Source organism: Psittacula echo (assembly GCF_963264785.1).
Source record: "Psittacula echo genome assembly, chromosome: 9".
Lineage (NCBI taxonomy): Eukaryota > Metazoa > Chordata > Aves > Psittaciformes > Psittacidae > Psittacula > Psittacula echo.
This window is the reverse complement of record NC_137745.1, coordinates 18,086,818-18,109,600: the sequence shown is the minus strand read 5'-3', so window position 1 is coordinate 18,109,600 and position 22,783 is coordinate 18,086,818. Positions and strand designations below refer to the sequence as shown.

Below are 22,783 nucleotides of genomic sequence, written 5' to 3'. Positions count from 1 at the left end.
GGGGTGTTAGAACTTGATGATCTTAAGGTTCTTTCCAACCCTAACTGTTCTATTATTCTATAATCATGAACAGGTTGACCAGTTTGAAAGGCAAGAGATTATTTCTGTTATAAATTAACTTGGTGTTTGGATTACATGCTGATGATGCTGGGTTTTATCAGTGGACTTCCTGCAAATTAGAAGCTCCCTGCTTTTAGTTATAGGTGTCTCCATGTCAGTGGTAGGAGTAAAAGTGTTATCTAACTAAGCATCTGTCTGCTACTCTCTCCCCTTATTGTTACCTGTAGTTACATTTGTGGTTATCTCCTGCCTTGCAAGAATCTTGGAAGAACTACATATTAAAAGGGGATTTTTCTATCTCTAGTGTAAGCAGGAGTGCCTCAGCCTGCGCAGAAGCCATGCAAAGCAGACTCTAGCCCCTGAGGTCAGCTTCTGGCTGACAATTCAATCATGGCCAGCAAGGCTCCGGCCACCTCTGGAGATTTGCCTCATCCCCATGAATTAAGAGAGGAAAGCTGTAACTGAGGCTGTGCGCGGTGTTGCCATGTGCATGAACTTTGCTCATTTTTCAGTAATTTAAAACCTTCTATAGAAACTACTGTTTTCCTTCATCACTTTTGCCTGAATTTAGCAGTCAGAGACATCTACCCACTGTGGCACTCCCCACTCCCTTCAAGAATTGATTTTTTTTCCTTCTTCTACAAAACTTCAGCTTCTAGAGAAGGATTTTGTCCCTGGAGAAGGCCTGCCTCTCCCAGAAATTTAACAGTAAGCATATTTTTCCTCTGTTTTTTTCCTCTTTGATTTTTCTGTTGCATTGTTCACCTCTACATCTGTTCTTTCAATTTACCCCACCACATCTTATGTCATCCCTGTTTTTGACACTAGATTCCTCTTTCCTCATGTGTGTCCGCATTTTCATTTCCCACATGCAGACTTTCTCTCCTTGTTCTACAATAGGGGAAATTTCTAGTTTGCCATTTGAGACCACAGTTGCCTTGCTACAGCCGATTAAAGAAATCTCAATTAAGAAATACACTTATTTTTTTGCTTTAGAACTAATAGCTTACAATTTCTTCCAGTACAACGTGAATATATAAACAAATGGGACCCTTTTTGTTCTGAAATATGTGCATAAATTCAGTTATGGCAATGGAGGGAGGAATTTTACTGGAAGATTGTAATGGCCTTTCAGTAAAATCTCACAAAAAAGATACTGTCCAAAAGACAAGTTCTATTCCTTAAATCTGAGTGCTGTTTGGAACTGTGGCATTTCATTATTTTATAAAGATTTGGGCATTCACAAGTTAGGTTCAAATTAAAACACTAAAATACAGGCATTCTGGATGCTAACAGTCGCCTAGAGTGATGGCCCTGCACCAGCCCTCAGCACTGTTAAGTGTCAGTTGGTTTGAAGTACTATAGAATTATCCTGAAATAGATGCTGGCCTGTCAGCTGTCCTCTTCTGCTGAACTTAAATGCATCTGGTATCCTGGACTTTGGGAAACATTGACAGCTGTTGGAATAATAGGACAAGGCATTAAGTACTGATGCTTTTATTAAAATCACTCCTGACACTCAGTCACTGATTTAAACTTGGGTAGAATGTTTCTGTTATGTTTTACAAAGCCAAATTTTAAGTCAGGATGTTAAAACTAGGAAATGAATTCAGTAAAATGTTTCAGGGGATGAGTGACATCTGTGCACACAAGCAATATAGCTGTTCAGCACTTCAGATTGGATCAAATATGCACTAAAACTCTCTGTGAAAATCCATCATACACTGGCACTGCCAAACACAGTAAAGCTTGTGTATGTTTAGCAGATCTTAAACATTGAAAAAACTGTTCTTTCAGACAAATACTTCTTATACCCATGAATTTGGAGGAAGTTGTAGCTGTTTAAAACAGACTGGAAACAATATAGTCCGTATGAACACCATCTATCAGCCCAGCTCCGTTGTTATGAACAAACCAGCAAGGGATATCAACGCCGCGCTTCGGATCGATTCTGTAATCCCTCTGCCAGCCCCTGAAAGGAGAAACACCATCATGGGCGTTTGGAAGCAGAAACAACACTTTGACAAGGTAATCTTTCCTAAGTCTTTGCTAAGGACTTAATTATTGTTTACCTTGTTACTGTCAGTTCATTGTTTTTAACAATCATAGTGGCATCTGGTTTCTTAGGATCAGACCCAGGATGAATTTCAAGTATGGTGAAGTCAATGGGCTGGAAAAACTGTCCTAAAAATAGAAGCAAAAATTACCATTTCAGGCATGTTGCACACACTAAACCAGTTCTGCATTCCTGTGCTGCTTTCCATGTCCCTTCAGAGTTTTGAATTGATAAGCAAATACCAAGTTTTGAGTAAGGTTGAATACATGCAAGAATTCTCTGTGTATCTGGGTATAAATTCCAACTTCTGAGTGCACAGTAAAATTAGCCTTTTCTAGATATCCTTCATGATGTCCTCATTTTGTGTCTTGTCTATTCAGTTGTATTTATTACATACTCTCCAAGTCATTAGCTTTTTTGTATCAAACAATACATGTGTTGAGCTCTGAAACTCTTGGATGTGATTATGCTTGGAATGAGGCTGACACCTAAAGAATTTTCACACTCCTTCCAGGATGAGCTTTCACACACTTTTGCCCTGTCTGGGCTGGTGCAGGATGCTGTTGGTGCTTTGAGTGCTACAATGAGCAGAGATTTTAGATTACTTAGTAAAGTACAGGGGCAAAGTCAAAGATGATGAAAATAGAGATAAGGAGTGTAAGTCACTGAACTGTATATAACGGTGTACCCACATCATGTGGGCCCTGCACAATTTTTTTCCTACTTGCAATTCACATAACAGCAGAGTCATTTCTGTGTGGAGAGGTCATGTATGAGGACCATGGAGCAGGAAAGCATAAATAACATTCCATCCTTATTCTGCTCCTTTTCTGTTTTATTCCAGCATGTCTAAGGTACTACCACTGATATACCTTGGCTCATCCTCTTTGGGCCTCAAAGTGCATATCAAGACTGAGAAGAGCAGCAGTCTATTATTTTCCACAATGAGTAAACTTATTGACCCAAAGTGAATGTTTGCTGCCCTTACCTCATTTTGTAAGTAAAAACTGGGAGGCAAGGGAAAATGGCTGCTACCTGTGTATTTTCCAACAGAGAATGCACATCACCAAACCACTACACTGACAGAAAGCAGGATTCAATGGGGTCAAAATTTTGATCCCTGAATTATCAACTGTGCCTTCTACTAGAATAAAGAATGTTAGCTGACATGAGGAAAACCTTAGCCAATGCAAGACATTCTGTGACATTAATAGATACTAATAAATCAAGATATACCTTAACAACTTTGTTTCTTACAAGGACACACTAATTGAGGTTTGGCAAATTTCAGTGAGCATTTTTCTCAGAGTGTTTGTGCTTAGGAGAAAGGAGAGCTCAAACCATCCAAGAAAGGGGGGAATAGTGTAGTAAGAAAGAAAATAATCTGTAGATAGTTGAAAGAGGTTCAAAGATACCAGTGAGGACAGTGAATGCTCATTATTTCAGCAGCAGCAGCAGAGTTTATGAAAAGATAATGCATAAAGTCTGAGCTCAGAATGTTTTGCCAAAAATCTTAATACAGCAAATCAGTGTCCCATTTCATCTGCTGTCTCAATTTAGAAAGCCTAACTACAAGATTGTGTCTACAAATTATATAGCCTCATAAGGAAAGACAAGCATGAAAACACTAAATGAAGCCATACCTAATAGTCCATGGGTCTGTTCAGACAGTTTGTCACTTTCCAATGTATAAAGTCCTAGGAAATCTTGGTGTAAAGGATGTTTCTTCCACACTTGGTGCAAAACAATAACAAAGGAGGCACTGCTGCCCATCGTGAGCACCACATTTCTTTTTCTGTTAATTATCAAAGTTAAACTGAGGAAAAAAGAGAAACTTGACTTAGGGCATTGTGCTTCCCTGAGTTAACAGCAATGAGAAGAAACAGGTCCTACAAACAAACATGGCTTTATCAATTCCTCGGTGTTTATTAAAAGAGAGGTTTTGGTGCCTACTTTGGTCCATGTGAATCAGTGTGTGTTCACAGACAGCCCAAGACTCCTACTGAAGTACACTGTAAAAGGCAGGCTAGCTTTAAACTTTTCAACAAGATGTTTCTACCAAAACTTCTCTTATAACAGCACAATTAATCACAGATAGGTTTGTGATATATAGAAACATCACCTCATGCTGTAAATCAAAATGTTATCGATAGAATCGTAGAAGTTGTTGTTGGAAGGGACCTTCAAAGGTCATCTAATCCAACCCCCCCTGCAATGTGATAAAATCATCATTTCCTTGCCTGGATGCTACCTGACACCTTTTCCTTTTGTTTTTCAGAAAAGACAACGGCTGAACTGTCTAGGTTAGTTCTGGGACACCAAAGATTTGCTTCTGATTGTGGCTATTTTAATAAAAAATAAGCCTGCTGTATGAATAGCACTTCTGCTCCAGTGCTCCTTCTGCTGCAGCACCATGCTTTGAGAAGATGGTAGTTTCTTTCCAGGTACACAATGAAAATGTAAATGAGGAGGAGGAGGGATGCTGGCCATTCCTTTTCTAAACTTTGTTTGGCACAGGTACAAATAATAGATAAATCTCATGTATAATATATCTGCTGACAGGGAAAAATGTACCTATTCTATGATTACCACATTTTCTGTTTCTTAAAATGGAGATTGTTTACAGCACATTATTCTGGTTTTGTTTAAAAGACTACACACATTGTCTGAAATTACTCTTTAAGTGTTTGTAAGACGCTGTTGCATTAAGCACAATACCAAATCTAATTTTACCTTAGTTGTAGTAATAGATAATCAGGGAGAATTCTTTACTTATTCCAAGCAGAGGAACTGATGAATAATCATTCAGCAGTTACACAACAAAGTAGAAAGCAGAATACAGCAGGACTCAATTCAGTTTATTTTGTATATTCAGACAACAAATCTTAAAAAAGTCTGTTATTGATCAATGCTAAAAAAACTTGTACACAGTAATAGAGGAGCCTGATACTGTTTCTGCAAGCCTTACCCTTCTTGTTGCAAGGTGACTGAGTCAAGCCAGGTGAAACCTGTTTTTTCATTGCCATTCTGAATTGTGATCTTCTCAGGAGTTACTGTCAGCTTTAAATCCAGGTACTTATTTGCAATGCCAAGTTTTCCAAAATATGTGTTTTGGATCTTTGCATCACTGTTTGCTCTCTTATCACCAATGAGCTCTCCATTAACTGTGATGCCTAGTATAAAAAGGAAACATCAATGTTCTATGTAGATAAGGCCTGATCAACTGATGTCAAGGAATGTCATGGAAATTTAACAACTCAAGGAAACAAACACGAGGTGAAAACCAGATCAGAACTACTTGGCCATATTTGTGCCAAAGTAGAATAAAGCTCTGGGGACTGCTCTGTGGCTTTCCACAGACAACAAGATTTTCTTGACAAAAGTTTAATATTCTGTAGAGCACAAAGATTTTAAAATAAACTAAAACTCACCTGTAACTGGGTCAGTTATTAAATTTAACACAGCTCCTGGGTTTTCATTGATATTGAAACAAATGGCATCTTCTTTTTCTGGCACCGATATAATGAAGTGTGGATCTCCATCAACTGCAGAGGCAAATCACTGGTATTTGTACAGTGATACACAGGTTCAAAGTTCCACATGAACATTTAATGTTGTGATGCTGGAACTGCTGATGCTGAGAACTAGTCCCTGCACAAGCTGGATGGCCAGCTCAGTCCAGTCCATCCTCCAAAGGAACGACAGGGTCCCAAGGAAGCTGCTACCAATTCCCCAAAAGGAACTACATCCTTTTCCCCCTCATCTTTCCCAGGTAAATGACATATATCCCGTGTCTCCCAACCACTGTGAAATTTGGCACATGGATTGAAGGTTCAGGATGGCCACCTCGAAGTGCTGATCTCTGAGAGCCATGAAAGTACAACTGAGGGCTGGAAGCTCATATAGAGAACAGGCAGTTACCAACACTGAATCTAGAAATGGGAAGGAGGACTAAGAAGATGCTCGTGTATAATCTCAGTGACTTGATCTTTAAAACACATTTAGAGATGTTTAAAGCAAATTAAAATACCAGCCCTTTCAAAATGAAAAAAGTCTGCTTATGTGGAACATAATTATCTAAGTCTCATAAGACTTATGCAATTAAATACCTTCTCTGTTCTCCTTCTAAGCAGGCATTACTCACCACTAGTATGCCATGTGGGTTGTGACCTATATGGGTAAGATACCTGTGGAACTGTAAAGAGAGTGAAGAGGAAAAAAAGAAAGTTAAAAAACTCACATCAAAATGAATTTTTACACACTATCTGCACAGTACATCTAAGATGTCAGGAAGTTAATGTGCTAGGTAAACTGCTAATTCCATCCTAGTTTTTAGAGCATATAATCCATGGAATGACAGTTTGTGTCCCTTTTGAATCAAGCAAAGCTTCAGAGATAGATTTCACTTGTAGTCTAAATTGCTTTGAGGGTTTCCACAAGACCCAAGTAATGGATCTGTAGGACACAAATGTCTTAGACTTCAGGATTAAGCTGTGTAACAGCAAGGAAAGGTAACATCACCCATTGAATACTTATGAGGTTTTGACATTTTTTTTTTCCAGAATAAATTTAAGTCTTTTCAATGAAGACTTGAGGAAAAAAAACTAAAAAGACAGATTAAGAGAGATGGAGTCTAATTGCCAGAGCAAAAACTTCAATGTAATTCTCTCATTTCTCTCATTGCCCAGCCAGCAATCTGAAGGGTCTGTTGCATGCTCTCTCTCTCTGATACAAATTCTTTCTGTATAAGTAACTGAACATACTAATTAAGTCAGAGATACTGATATCATAGTCCCTTGCTTTATATAATTCCAGAGGTGATGCAAGTTCAAGTCCATCCTCTGCTCTTGGGGAGACAGCTTTCAGGAAAAAATGGTGGTTTGGTGAATTGCTATTTACTCCTTAAAAACAGTTTAGTTGAAACTGTTAAATCTGGTATTTTTCAACCTGTAAGTGTGATTTTAGCAGTGAGCAACATTGTAGCAGGAGCAGAATTTGGTACTATTTGTCAAAACACAATTATAAACCCAGAAAAAGGCAGTTTCTATCTGTCCACTAATTTCAGTTGATTGAATCAATTTCTTGTGACAGATGCTGCTTCATCAGAAACTTAAAACTGATGACTTACCCAGCCTAGCAGCTGTGGCAGCCTGTGCTGTGAATGAAGCAAAACGTTATTTTAGAGGCTAGAAGGAATCAAAAAAAATCTCCCACTTCCTTCCACCAAAACCAACTCCAGAATCTTGTATTTATGGATAAAACTCTAAACATTTAAAAAAGAAAAAGTCAGTCAAACCAGTCAGTGTAGTACTGCATGCCCATGTCATGAACAGGCAGAAAGCACGCTGATCTTCAGAAAAAATGTTACTTCTCCAAAGGCCTGGAATTTACTGGGACAACCTGCTCTTCTCCAATTCCTCTGTGCCATCTTGTTCTAAAGTGCATGACTGTGAAAGCAGTATGATTTCTCACCTGCTTCCACGTTTTTCTAGTCTTCTACTCTTTTTACAGCTGAAGCTATAGGAGTGTGTCTGAAAACAAGTGCTTTGTGCTGAAGTACCAGCAATCATAGCATCAATGAAGACATGTCTGTATGAGAGACTGCTACGCACAGGGATCTGGGAGTTGACAGTGCTAGCCCTGGAAAACTTATTTGTACTGGACCTGAATTTTGTGGTGGTAGGATGGTGAAATGATCTGAGATAGGAGGAACAATGCTGAAAATCGTATTTACAGATTTTTCCAGCTGAAAAGCTTTTAATCGATTTATAACACACTCCTGATTTATTCACCAAGAATTGTATTAAAATATTGTGTCCTAGATAAGGTGAGTGATGCAGGAAATCCATCTCTAACAGTTAAAAATATTAAGTAAATTTAATAAGAAATGTACATACCTTCAGCTGTTCCCATGGGCAAGGGAGAAGTAAAAGGAAGAAAAATAGAAATTTTATTTCAGTTGTGTAATTAAACAGGAAGGATTCTGACCCTGTTAAAACATATGCTAAGAAAAACAACCCCAAACAAACAAAAAAACCAAAACCAAACCAGCTGATGGACAATTCAACTGGATATCTTTAGTATTTTACAATTGCATTTCTTCCCAACAATACAACTCAATATGTGTAGGTCAAACAAAACCACACTGAAAGTAAAAAGCTGTTATGTGAGGCAGCAGAAATGCAATTGATTGTGCATACGATGAGCACAATTAGTAATTGGTTTATTGTTATGCCATTTCCACTTTGCAAAATGTATCTATTGGGTTTACTCTTTTGTGGTTTTCAAGACATTTGCATCATTTATTAGTACTGACTGGATGATTCAATAGTCTTTTTTGTGAATCTAGACTCTATTGTGTGTAAAACTTATTTTCTTTTCTTATACAGCAGTAGTGTTTTAAGCATTTTCTCCTATTACTGCTCTACATTTTCTACATACAAAGAGGATTTACTTGAAAAGAGGCCTTTGTACTACAAGTACCTGGGAAAGGGAAGCAAAGAGCTGAAGATGGCTCTGAGCAGATGCCACTTCTGTCAAATGTTTGGGTAAGTTTTCCATTTTATGGAATCCAGCTGTAAATTTAAACTTATGGGTGCTAAGCAAAAGTTTGTGGAAAAATTGATGGCTGCTAATAGAACAGATTGAAAAGCCTCACAAGAAGTTTGTCAGACCTGTTGAGTGAGGGAGAGAAGAGGATGGCCTGAGCAACACATACAGATGAGGGTGAGGTGACTTCAGGGTGCACTGAGCAGATAGCATTTGGCCTTACTTTGCCACAGAGGAACAGAGTTGCTTCATTTCACAGAGGCTAAACAAAGCAGCTGAACTGGATGAAAGCACAGTGTTACTGAGCAAGGAGTTCATAATGAGCCAAAAGATCAGTGAAACTAAGAACAACTTGTGCATTTTCAGTATAATTGCTTCTCTTTCTGCAATATATATGAATACTGTGTTTCACAGGTATAATCTCCTTTTTACAACCTGATATATCCTGCACAAGGAAGATCTCATGCAGATTTTCCCATTTCATGTAAAAAGACGTTACTACATATACCCCTAAACTGAAGTATGTAGAAAAATAAAGGAGCAAGTGATATGAACTAAACTGAATATAGCTGATTATTAGATTAGAACTGCTTCTTGCTTTTTGTTTTTTTGATCTAAAATACTTTATATATTTAGCTTAAAGTTACACTTATTTTGAATTTCTAGTATTTTGGATGGCTTGATGGAAATGAGCTTTACAATGATAAGTTATTTTACATAAACCTTACAAGTATAAGGCTTAGAAAATAGATTTTTCAGATACATGTTTAAAGCTGTGTCCATACAAAAGCCTTTCTGTAGGGGAACATCAAAGGAATTTGGATGCTCAAATAAAGTACAGCTGTGAAAATGTATATACCTTCAATGGGTTTATCAGCAATCCCATCTTTATTGTCATAGTCTTCTGGCTTTGTTACCACCATGGATGTCAGTGGTGTTACAAACTTGTATTTTAGTGAGAGATCCAAGGCTTCAGCTGTAAGATTCTCCTTTTCTTCTCCTGTAGCTGCAATACTGAATACAGGTAGAGACTCTTGGCATCAGTGATGGCTACATTACTCACTGAACTCTGGATTAAATATTCTTCTTTAAACTGAAGTTGTTTCTCTGCAGCTAACTTATCAATAAGGAATATTTTTACAGTCTAAGAGCACTTCTGATTCCACTGGGTATCCAAGAAAAAGGCAAGTGCAGTTTATGTTTGCAGTAATTTTAAACTGTGTAATTTGCAGCCTGAAACAGGAATACTGAGGTTGGGGAGGAGAATAGATTGGGAGATTTTTCTTACTGGTTTTTACGGTTTCCCATTGGCCCCTCAGTTTGAAGTGAATTTCAGCTTCACATCCTAGAAGCTACACCAGTCAGATGGCTTAAAAGGGTTCATAGCTGTTATCCTAGATATAATTACCGTTTTTCTAGGAGTTGTTCAATGGTGAGATAAGCCCAGAGCCTTTCAATGTACTCTCCGAATATGTATTCTTGTTCTTGGAAAGCTTTAGCTGTTTCCTCAGCATCTTGTTGTGTAGTATATGACAGGGCATCATTAGCCTGTTAGGAATAAGGAAACTTCTCTGTATCCTAAGTAGCCAGGAACTTCCAGAACATGCCCAAATCAAGACCTTCACATCTGAAAATGTTATTAAATTCAAAAACAGACTGATCCCACACTGACACTTGCCTAGGAAATTGTTAGTGTTGTATCAGGATCTTTGTTCCATTGCTTCTGTGAAGGTTAGTAGTGTACACTGTAGGCCATAATGCTGTTTCCAAATTCACATGGTAGTTGTGTTCACTAGAATTTGGCTACTCAGGATTTAAAGAACTTTGATTATGGTGCTGATTTCACACAGGAACCTGTTAAAGCAGATGTGCTGGCTAACTTACTAATAATACATTATTTGCATTTGAAATATACCTAATTTCGTATAATATATTTACTACATCACAGTGCATAGGGCATATGTGCAGTTCACAATATTTAAGATACCATGATCTATAATATGTTTGTGTTGTGTTTCTTGAATATCAGGGGCAAATATTTTTACAGAATCCAGATCTGGAGAGGTATTTAGATCACTTTGTTTGTGTTAGAAGTAGATTTTGCCTATTTTAAGAGGAAGGCATTTCAAATATTCAGCTGTCTTATCTATCAGTTTTCTTCTCCCAGTGAAGACTAATGTCTGTGACACTGAACATTTGCCTCCTGAAAGAACCAGGTAGGGTATTTAGAGACTAAACTTAAAAGAGATAGATATATCTATCAGCAAATATAATTCAATCACTGCGCAAAGTTGTTTAAGACTGACCCTCTCATACCAGACTGAGTTAGGCAAATAATTTGCAGTGTTAAAAGCAATGACTTTGGCGCATTTAGTTTCTCACATATGCAGTAACACAACCTGTCACTGAGGTAAAGAAATACCAGTAAATATTTTAAGTATTGCCAGCTTTGGACTTGAAGACATTTTGTGAACCTCATGTAAGTCAAATAAATCCACACTTACACCTTCACCTCTCACATCTGCAGTCAAATGGTTTTGGTTGTTGTCTATTAATCGTCCAGCCACCACAATCTCAGATCCACCATAGAAATGCTTAAAACGGTTTCTAGTTAGGTCTGATATTTCATTTTCTGGGTAGTTTAACTCCACGTCAGTGAGCATGGGATTTGACACCTCGTCATAAAACCCCTACAGGATGAAAAGAAAAAAAAAACAAAAAGAAAACCATTTAACTATCATTGTTTCTGTAACTCATAGGTAGATTTGTGCCCAGAAACTCCCTGCTATCCAGCAATGAAAGCTGAAAGTGTATTTTAGAAGAAATATTTAAATGTTCGGTTAAATCTCAGAGTACAAGGCCTAAAAATCTACAAAAAGTGGAGATGAGAAAGGTCATACCAGCTCTGTAGTGTCATTAAGAGAGAGGAAAAAAATCTGGGAACAACATGCTGTGGATGATGATTTCCATCAGTATTAATCAAGAGGGACCCCAGGCTTCCGCCTGTTTGACAGAAATAAGTTTCTAGATCTATCCTCTGCAGAGTCTGAAATGATGACGGAAGCCAAAGGAGACTAGGTATTTGATTTTGACAGAGTTTGCAGTGAAATCCAGTACCTAAATTATTTGGTGAGGTTTTCAAATGGCTGCTATTGGAATGTGAGAAATAAAAAAGGTCAGTTCTGACTGCCTATACCTGTTCTTATGCCTCGTATGATTAAAATGCTTCAAAAGTATGGTAAGATATACCTGCTTGCAGAAAGTTCCTAAAAACAAAGTATCTAGAGTGCTTATGCTTTGTCATCCTTCTCTTCCCTTGACATGACGTTAACTACGTGATCTATGAGGTGCAGGAGAGAAAATTACTGCAGCCATTTTGCTGCATACTAAAGTGTCCTTCAGAACCATGACTTGTGTTACCCTATGCCAAGTTTTAAACCCTCTTCTGCAGCCCAGGGTATCTCCCTTCCACTGTCTGCTATATAAGGGAAGGGGAACATTAGGTGTAACTAATATTCTGATTACAGCAGACTCTTGAGCATCTCAATAGGAGATTACACTTTGGGATTTGGATTACTTCAAAATAAGAATGTATAGTTGACTGAATTAATGTATCTCTCATCTAACGTAAGCAGTGATTACTGTACCTGAAGCTGTAAAGCTGCATCAGAGTCAGGATAAATGCGACGGGCCAGTCCTTTATTCTCCAGTGCCATCTTCTCCAAGAAGTTGTAGTCAACGCCATAGCCAAACCCAAGATTGTATAAGGGATATTTCCCTTCAATGGCTTTTTTCACATGTGCCTGAATTTCCTGAGTATTTGATATGCCTGCATCAAACCAGAAAATGTTTGAGTTTTCTTCTTAAATAGATAAAATTATCACAAAATGAAATGTGAATAGTCATGTTCGGATTCCTTAGCAGCCATTGTCAGAAACTTGCTTTAGTAGTATGCTGCTGGTACAGTAGCATTTAAATCATTAAAACATCTGGAAGTCAAAGATGGAGGCAAGTTTTAACTTAGTTTTTTGTTGGGGTTTTTTGTTGGGGTTTTTTGTTGTTTTTGTTTTTTTTTTTTTTTTTTTGTTAGCTATTTCACAGTCTTTATTATTCCATCCAACACAAACTTACCTACATTTGGCTGGCCATCTGTTAACATGATAACTATAGAAGCGCTTCTCTTGGGCACTAGGTTTCCTTCATGAGCAGCATTCAGCATATCAATTCCCCTCATTATACCACCATGTAAATTTGTCACTGCAAGGCAGACATAGACATTTGGTTTCAGCATAAACAGTCAAAATAAAGGCACATTTTTCACTGGAATCTTATGAGGTCTTACTGCAGTATGAAAATTAAAGATTTGGGTTTGCAAGTAGGGAGAGGTTTAGATAGAAAAATACCTGCATTTTGGAAATATAAGGACAAATAAATGTTATGGAGTAAATTTCACCTTTAGGAGCGTCTCATCAGTAATAAAAATATGAAGATTTTTAGCATCATGTTCACAGACTGAACTGATAATTTACACAAAGACCTATTAGCAATTCCAGTAAAGTGCTTACTGCCTCTAGTGTCAATGCCCCGAACAAACTTCCTTGCTTCATCCAAATTCTCTGGAGTGGCCTTGATTAACGTTTCTTTCCAGGTGTGTACTTCACTGCCAAACAGTATGAAATTGAAGAAGTCATCTTCTTTCATGTCATCTAAGATTTTTAGAAGTGCTTCTCTTGTCTGTAAGACAAAGAGATTTAAATGTATGGCTTAACATTCAGTGAAAGAGGTGCTCACAGATTTTACATGATTAATGTCTCAGCATTTGGTATTTTTAACTTTTACACAGTGGTGCAAATATTCTGAGCTTGTTCTGTCCTTGCCAGTCCCTGTGTTTATTTCACAATAACTCTAATGAAGTCAGCCAGTTGCAATTACATCTGGTAATCTTCTCAGCCAAGAGGAAAACCAGCTTTCAGCCCATGGAGTTTTGCTTACACTGAGGTAAGCTGGCATAGCAAACAGAAAGCAATGGGAAATGGTGGTGGAGAAGCTCCCATGCAAGCAAGCATGGATATTTTGATGCACCAAAACCTGAAAACCCTGAGCATTATCTTGGAATGACAAGTCCTATGAAAAGAGCTACCGCTTCCTAGAGGAGACAGAATGAACAACATGGATAATGCACATAATACAAGTAAATACAGCCTATATATATAGAATTTTGTTCTACAATAATGCTTCACAATAGTACTTATGGTTCTGCGTATTAGAGAGGTTACAGCATAAAACCACCTGGTACAGTTTAAGCAGTGCTTATGCACTATCAGCCTCCGTGTCCCTTCCATCACAACACAGGCTCTTTCACTGGGACTCCATAGTAACTTAATAACTTACCTGTTCTATTTCTCTTCCAGACATTGAGCCGCTAATATCTATTACAAAAATAACATTCTTGCTCAACTTTGGAAGATTTGTTGGCGCAAAGAAGTGCACGAAGTAGCCATTGACAATCTGAAAAAAAAAAAAAAGCCAAAACCAAACCACTTTTCTATATCATAAAGATAAAACAGATAAAGAATAAATTACTTTAATTTGGTGTCTGGCCCCTAAGAGGACTAAAAAGGTTTTAAAGGCCCCCCTTGGCCAGTCTTACCTCTGTTCACAGGGCCAGGGGCTTCATTTAAGCACAAGCTTAGGCCTTTGGTCCCTGCCTAACCTACACTGTAAGAATGCCTGTCTCCAGTTGTGTCACAGCCATACCTGTCCATGGACTCCACTGATTTGAATCCCACCCTGCAGACTGACTTCTCACCTTGACACTGGGCAGTCTCATCATCACAAACTTGTGTGGTGACCTGGACTCTCAGTTTAATTTGACTAACGCCTCTGGGTCTGCCTTGCTTAGGTACTGTGGGGAGTGGGCACATGGTTGGTGAAGCCCTTGTGCTGTCAGCTGTCTTGACACATTCAGCTCCCTGTCCTTTAGGGAACTGCTGGCCCTTGCTGCTCCCTGAGCTTTACTATGCAGGCTAGGCTGTCCAACAGCTCAAAATTTCCAGCTGTCAGATTTACCTGCAGATTATCTGGAGTTGTTCTCTTCACATCATATCTTACAGTAAAATCCCCATCCAACGCAGACTGTGAACAATTTGCACAGGTTCGCTGCTGATCAAGAGTCGGCTTGAAGGAGATATGCCCCTGAAAAGAAGTGCCTTTGTTAGATCTGAACCTCAATAGCTGAAAGGTACTTGCAGAACACAAAGAAGTTTGCATTTTTGTAGAACTGGTATATTTATATTCACAGATATGAGAATAACCTTGTTTATCATGTTAGGTATTAGTTTGTATCTGTATGTATTTATATATTTATTGATGAGTAACTGATACGTGAAGGCTGCTCTCTAGAGCTCTCTTCATGTGTTTACTTCTCCATCAGTACCCAGGTTTTCAATTACTGGTGTGAGACAGGGCCTACTGGTTTGGGTACAGTACCATGCGTAACAGCTATGTGGCTTCTGAACTGCATGGGGATGGCCTTCAACTTGGTAGCTTGGAAGTGTAAGCTTATTTGCACAGATAAGCCTTTACTGCATTTTTCCCTATTTTTATTCCTCTCACTTCCATTGGTAGCACTGGCATTCTTATTTCAGAATTGCAACCGTAATACATTATGGAATGCAGTAGTCATTTACCTTTTTCTCTGAAAAAGTTTTTTTAATGGTATTTTGCAGCTCATTGGTGATGAATGTTCCTTCTGCTTCCAGCTCAGTGATACCCTGGGGCTCAAAGATATTTACTTCAATCTGAAATATTAATTGAAAATTCATTGTCATTGATTGCCTCACAATATATCAATATAGCCATTTCCAGGATGATCAGCAGGCAGCTACACATGTGAAAGAGGGATTTTCATAAGATCAAAAGAAATTTACTCTTACAATTTAGAATGGCAGTGCAAAACCACACTTATGTGGACACACCATCTGCCAAACAGGCCCTTTTATATATAGAAGTTAAAATCAAAGCTAGAAACAAATACACTTTAATAGAAGTATAACTTGATACTGGAATTTCGTAAAAATTCAATAAATACTCAAGTCCTTCAAAAATATAACCCAGCCATTAGGTGTGAGCTGTGCCCAATATATTTCAGTATGCCTTCTATCATAGTGTGTTTAAGTGCTGCTGCACTAGCTCTTATAGATGCTGAGTCTCGTAATGATTTTTACACAGAATTTTCTGGGCATATAAACCAGAAAAACTTTGCCTTAGAGCTAGGTTTTAACAAGGCAATAGGAATGATCAAAGGCAAGTTTTGGCACACAAAAGTCATGGTATTCTAGAATGCGATACCTGTATCACTGTACTTTAAGATGATGTTTCATGGTGATGTGTGAAAGGTGTAGTTTATGTTGTAAAAGCATTTGTAAAAGCTGCTAGTTTTCTATTTTACCTCAAGGCATCATAATGGCTTTTTCAGGTTTCTGTACATTATTTCTTTTGGAGGCTTAGTACCTGAGTAATTTGTCAGGCTTACAAATGAAAACCTGCACTAACGCATACTGGTGTGGACTTCCCATGTGATTCATTAGAAATATGAATAAAATATGGGCCTTTAGCTCACCTGTCAACCAATGGGAATGACCATGGTATTCCACTTTCAACAGATGTACAGAATTTCATCATCTCTTAAGTTACAGGCCAAATTGATACACTTCGCCATTTACCTCAAAATCTTTGACAAGCTGCCTTGGTTTTACTTTGATGAACATCTCATATCTTCCAAACTGTCGTTTCAGCAGTTCCTCATATGCGAGTTCAAAAGTGACTTTACTGGCTGCTTCAATGTTGACTGAGACAGTGAATTTTTCTGTTTTTCTTCCTGAAGCTCTGTATTTAAGTGGGTAAGAAAAATACTATCTTTATCATCTTTCACAGTATTTATTGTTTGGGTTGGTGGAGTATGATTTTCAAAAATGGGTAAAACAAAGATAGGAATCTTGATCTACTGCTAAAATCATACTTAAACTGTAGAATCTATTTAAGTTTCCCAGTGAGCTTAATCCCAGGAATAGGTCATATGAGTCAGTGACAGCTGCAGAAACAGTCTTTCATAACTGCAGATACTGCCTGTGTAGCCAGAAGTTGTATTTCCTTTTTATATTTTACACTACAGTAACTCTAACTTAATGATTGTTCTTCATTCACATAAAAAATGAACTTCAGAAATACGCCAGAACAAACTATTTCCAACCTCACAATTTGCTAGGGGATGGTGGTGTGGACAAGACACCACCACCACACAAGACATCATTCTTACTTAACAAGACCAGCAGTCTCTCCCCTTGAAACAGCCTTCTCATATTGCTTTTTTGCAGCTTCTTTTTCCTTTATAGTTCCAGGGTAAGTGACGCCATCAATTGTCCTGCAGATGAAAAAGTCCGAGTTTAGCTGAATGGTCTGCACCAATACACAAAAGTTACTACAGGCAACTCTCTGTTTATTGATTTGTTTGCTAGAAAGCACTTGCAGGAATCTCATATTGCCAAGATCTGAGCACTTAACACTGAAGCTATTCTTCTCAGTGGATTTACATGGAATGAAGAGCTCTGAGCTCAGTATCTTAAGAGAATCTAAACCAATTTTTACTTTGAAAATTAATTAGATCAAAACAGGGCTGATAGTAACACTACTTACACCTGCCATGTTCCTATGCTTCAGCAGCTTGACCATCTCGTTTCACCTCATGGCAAGCCAACTCTTGGATGAGACTCATCTGTTCAAATGTAGCTGTCTACAGCTGAACACTTCATCCTTAGACTTCTTACACCATTAAACAGGCATTTTTCATAAGGGATTAATCTCATCCTATGATACAAGTTCTAGTGTGCATTAAGAGTAGTTGTGCCCTAAAAACTACTGTTTCTTTTCACTGAAAATAAAATGGGCAGAGTGTGATTAGCACAGATGGACATGTTTAAACTGAATTAAAACTCATAATGATCTGAGAATTGCATATTATTGCAACTAAAGGTACAAATGTAAAAGCATAATTCTATTTCCTGCATTTCATTCAGGTATGATTTTTAAATTAAGAGATAAATTAAGCTTTAATACCATCAGGGAAATGAAGTAATGGAACTTTTCTGATTTGATAATGCCACTGTAAGTGGTATTTCTGAAAAGGTGAATGGATCTCCAGAGAAGACCCCCCCATTCCCTAAGGTCCGTGATGATGAATTAAAATATTGGAAATTAGTCATCTTTTCTACAGAGGTACCAACATTTGCCTTTCTCCAAGTGTCTTGCAAGCTAAGTTAACAGTACCAGAAAATTACCCAAGAGGCATTCAGAAATCTATCAATTGGCAATGTGAAAATGAACATTTGGGTTCGGTTTCTCCCAGTTGCATTTGCACAGATAACAATACTGTAAAGATTACACACATGCTGAAGTTGGTAATGAAGGCTGTCTTAGGGAGGTCAACATCAAAGAAGACTTCTTTGTGCACGTTTCCACGATTGACAGCTTGACTGGTGATAACATTGTGAGCAAATCGGGAGGTTATTTTACTATCAATTTTCATGCTACAGATTTCTATCCCATCGACAACCTGAACATTGAAAAATGACAAAAGGAAAGAAAAGCTGTTACACTGATGGCTCTGTTAATCAGCCATAAACACATTAGTAAAAAGAAATCATGGCAGGACATTCTATCTCTCCAAAACAAAACAGGAAAGACCTAATCATAAGAACTGGAGCACAGCTGTGTTTTTTCCTTGGCTATCTATCACATTGCTGTCATGGTGCTGTTGCACAAGTTATAGCTATAGCCTCTATAACAAAATGCTACCACCACAGCAAACATTCTGCCATTAGAAGAACTGTGGGGTTTTTCTCCACTGAGACTATCACTTTTGGTTATGGTTATTCAAAGAGCACAACTTCTTACTGCTGCCTCACGCTGTTAGTGTCTAATTCTCAGCTGAGTGGATGACTCGTTGAGCAGGGATATAAGTAGTCATCTTGTTTAAAAATAGATCTAAATTATTCCAGATGGCTCCAAATTCCGTTTAATGTTATTCTCAACTTCCTCACAACGGGGGCTCATTCTTCTTTAAACAAGCAAACGGGTAGGGCAATACTTATTTTCTTTGAATGCTCAGGAATATGATTGCTGGAGACTATGTGACAGCATAGGTAACAACAGATGTAACTCGTTAGGCAGCTCCACAACAGCAAGGTCTTATTCTTGCAGCAAAACCAGAACTGGCAAGAACCTCACAGTTTTTATGGTGGTCCTGATCTTGGACTGACTGATTAAGAAGGTCTCTGCACCATCAAAGCATTTAAGCATTGCTCAAGGGGAGTCCAGGTGCCAAGTGGAATCAGCCTCAGAGATGAAGTGTCTTGCTTTCCTTAGAAATAAGTACAACATAGAAGTAAAAATACACCCAATGTAGAATGGATGTCTGTTAGATATATAGAGGTGACTTCAAACAACTTTGCTATTTATTCAAGTACAGTAAGGTTAAAAATCTTTCGTACATTCTCTTTCATTGTCCAGGAGTTTCCATCTGAGCTTGGAAAGGATCCTTCTAGTCAGTCCTACTGCCTAAAACAAGCAACTCTGAGCTCACCATACACTCTCAGAAACACCCATTTGCTCAGACTGGGCTCACAGAAACATTATGAATACAGTAGAAATATTTTTCTCACTATAAATCTTTCTCAGTAGAATGGACAAAACCATGCTTTACTCACCAAGTCATTATCAGCATTTCGCTTCTGTAAAGAGAAAAATGGGAAGTATCATTACTAAGGTAGGAAAGCTACCTTTAGAAATAAATCACTTAGAACCTATGTAGTTGTCTCCTGCTTCCAACTCAAAGAGTTGTCCAGGAGAAGGAAGGCTTGAGAAAGGTCCTCATTAGTAAACTGAAGTAAATTCGAGAGAAGAGGAAGGCAGCTGAGGCAGGTATAAATATTTTGCTTATAACATTCCTAGTTCTGGTGAACCTTTTAGGTTTCATTTGACATTAGTACAGCTTAAATACTGTGGGTCCGAAAGAGAAATTAAAGTTTAAATCTTGCTGATTCTGTATTTTGCTCAAGTGACACAAGAAGTTGTTTTCTTTCAGCTAAAAACCAGTAATGGACAGCCTGAGAGATGAGGGGAGAGTGAGAAGAAAAGGCTTGAGTGCTCAGTGCCACATTTAAATGTCATTGAGACTAAAGATCACACTGGTGTCTGCTCAATACGGCTTCCTTAAGTATAGGTTGTCTGTGGGGTGACATCAAATAAAACCAACCTGTCATTCTAACATGAATAGGTAAGATGGTAATACAGCAGGCTTAGAGAGAGGAGAGGCAGTCACTGTGAAAGGCTGCATGAAGGAAAAATAAAAAGCTGCTAGAACTTTTTTTTTGCATATTTGCCCCCAGAGTAGGTGCAAATATCAGAAGCTTTACAAAAATACAACGTACTCTTCTGAAAGAGCAAACAGGCTTCAAACACACTGCATCACGTTACAGTAATGCCTTGTGTAACTCAATTCCCATAAGCTCAGTTGCACAAACCTTATCTCTTTTGGCTCTGAGCTCCTCATGGGTAACATTTTGTGCAAGCATGTTTACCTGCTCCACTAAACAAGGGGGTAAAGACACAGCATGGTATCAAGTCAGGTACACACACTGGGTATCTTTCACAGTTAGGAATTTTACAGGTTGGAAGCTGAAGCACAGAGGGTTATTTTATGTTTATTTTGGAGTTTTTTCAATCTACTGTAGTGCAAGGTTTTGGAGAGGAGGCTTCTCAACTTCTGTAAGACTGGCCAGAACACGTGTACATTTCTCTAGGTTCAACTTTCAAACTCTTATTGCCACGCAGGTGATTTCTGTATGTACACCCCTCATGTTTCACAAACCTGTGTGGGCTTTTTTAAGGTTTGTGTAGAGTTTGCATCAATTCAAATCCATCCTTTCCAAAATGGTATAATCTTTTCTGTATGTATACTGTTATTGTGGCTAATCATTTCCCCTTACAAAACATGAACTGAAGTATGGACCCTGGGAAATGAAAAGCTGGAAACAACTGAGATGTCAATCTGTTTTGTACAAACTTTTCATTAAAGTGGAATTACCAAGCAGTTCAAGAATACAAAACCCTACAAAAATGTGTTATTTAATTACAAACAATGCAATTCTGAATACTACCTCCTAAATCAAAAGACATTTTACCTGCATTTAATTAATTTTACAGAATTGTTGTTGTGCATTTTCTTTATCAGAATTCTGGGTTCTATAGTGGTTTTGAAAGAGTTCTGTTCTGATATTTTGGGGGGTACTCTGCCATTCTCATTGCTCTCATTGACCCTGATATGCACAGAGGAGTGGATCAGGTAATTTTTTCATTCTTAATGATTCACTTGGATGTAGCTAGAGACCTCACTAACATCATGGTCATTTTAAGCCATGTTGACAGAAAGTTATAGTGTCCCATTTAAAAATGTTATACAATTCTAGACCAAAACAAGATTTTAATGTGCTCTATTTTGTGTAATTATAGTTACTTGATAAAATGTTTCTATGGTATTTTCACATATTTGCCAGTTGCACTGATTATTAGATTTTTTTTTAAGCTGCACAACAGTAACAAAATCTGGTTTTGTTTAAGACTCTTTTGCTGTCAGCAAAACAGCAAAGAATATAGGTGCAAAAAATCTATAGAAATTAGAGAGGAGGAGCAGAGGAAAAGAGAAATTTGAACCCCCAAGAAAACAGGGAGGCAAACAAGGGCTCCTGAAACAGTACTTGCTGAAAGAAGCCCTGATTTTACAGCTTGGGAAACTAAAACACAGCATGACTAAAAGATTCAGCAGATACTCTACAGTTAACTTGAAGTGACCTCTGGGAATTCACAAGACTAAATTAGGTATTTGTGTATATCCCTCAGTACTACATAGGAAAAATAGTGGACGCATTTATCTGGATATTACATCTCTACTTTCTGCTTCTTGGAGGCATCTTTTCACTGATATTTTACATTGCTTCAGAGGTGCTAAAGTCAGTTCCTTGGCAGTGCTGATTGTTTTACGCATTTAAAAATAAGACCACTACAACATTTTACCATTATGTGGTGATGGCAGGGAAAAATAGAGGAAAGCAATGCTCTTAAAAAGAGATATAGGGGAGCTTCAGAGCTGATTGAAAATTGAGGCTGATCAGAGGTAAACTGATCCTGAGTTCCAAGTCTGATGTTGTGCTCACAACCTCCTGATGGCAGCACTGTATGCTCTGAGAAATGCAGCTAAACGGCAGGAAGCTAACCCACGAAGAACGGGACCCCATACCTGGTTGGTTACTTACCTTGATGTTTTTGACACGTGTTATTAAAAAGTCTGATGATGCAAAAGCAGGAATCAGTAATAAAATACAAAGCAATAGATGGTTTTCCATTTTGGAAAAAAGTAAGGTTCTAATTTGAGCAATATGTATAAATATATAATGCTTTGTTTACTGAGTGTTAATAAATAACCCACTGTGAAAAGTGGGATTAAACATTAGGTATCCAGGAAATATCAAATACCGAACTTTGAATTTGCTGTAACAGAATCTACACAGTATTTCAGCAATATCTCTTTTATCTAATATCTCCAAACAGCCATTTCTGTACGGGCACCTGGGATTGATCTCTGCTCCAGCCTCACTTCTTTTCTCAATGAAAACTATCATCTTTCTGATACTTTCTTAAAGGCTGTCCCTGGCTCAAATTTATTGCAGCCATTAACAGAGCTTGCAGTCTCTTAAACCCATTTATCTCCTCTTCAAAACTACCTCCTGCAATCCTGCGTATCACTCAGGTGATATTAGCTATCAGTATTTGACACGTGCTCAGGCTAGTCCAGAAACTTATCACGTGCTCTCCCTTTCATCTTCATGGCTGAAACCCAGGCCCAATTGCACAGTCAATACCCATTCACCCTGCTGCTGCTGCACCCCGGCTGGAGCTTTCCGAAGCAGTCCTCCGCCTTATGCACAGGTGATGGGTGCGCTCTGCCAGGCTCTCTGCGCCCGGCCGCCCACTGCCTCATGGTGCTGAGGCCAGTTATGATACTCT

The 22,783-nt window shown here is 38.2% G+C and overlaps 1 protein-coding gene across 1 annotated transcript; it reads right to left on the bottom strand.

Moving 5' to 3' along the window:
- Positions 1–1,902: 1,902 nt before the first annotated feature.
- Positions 1,903–22,122, bottom strand: LOC308224857 (inter-alpha-trypsin inhibitor heavy chain H3-like; the record flags this gene model as incomplete). The annotated part of the gene is made up of 21 exons (XM_080625158.1): positions 1,903–2,032; positions 2,133–2,244; positions 3,760–3,932; positions 5,085–5,289; positions 5,548–5,661; positions 6,261–6,311; positions 7,245–7,271; positions 9,525–9,679; positions 10,074–10,213; positions 11,170–11,355; positions 12,313–12,494; positions 12,797–12,922; positions 13,231–13,399; positions 14,057–14,173; positions 14,735–14,860; positions 15,355–15,465; positions 16,390–16,552; positions 16,983–17,087; positions 18,109–18,275; positions 19,429–19,452; positions 22,033–22,122. 21 exons carry the CDS (start codon positions 22,120–22,122, stop codon positions 1,903–1,905), a joined length of 2,673 nt encoding a protein of 890 aa, XP_080481284.1.
- Between the last annotated feature and the right edge of the window lie 661 nt (positions 22,123–22,783).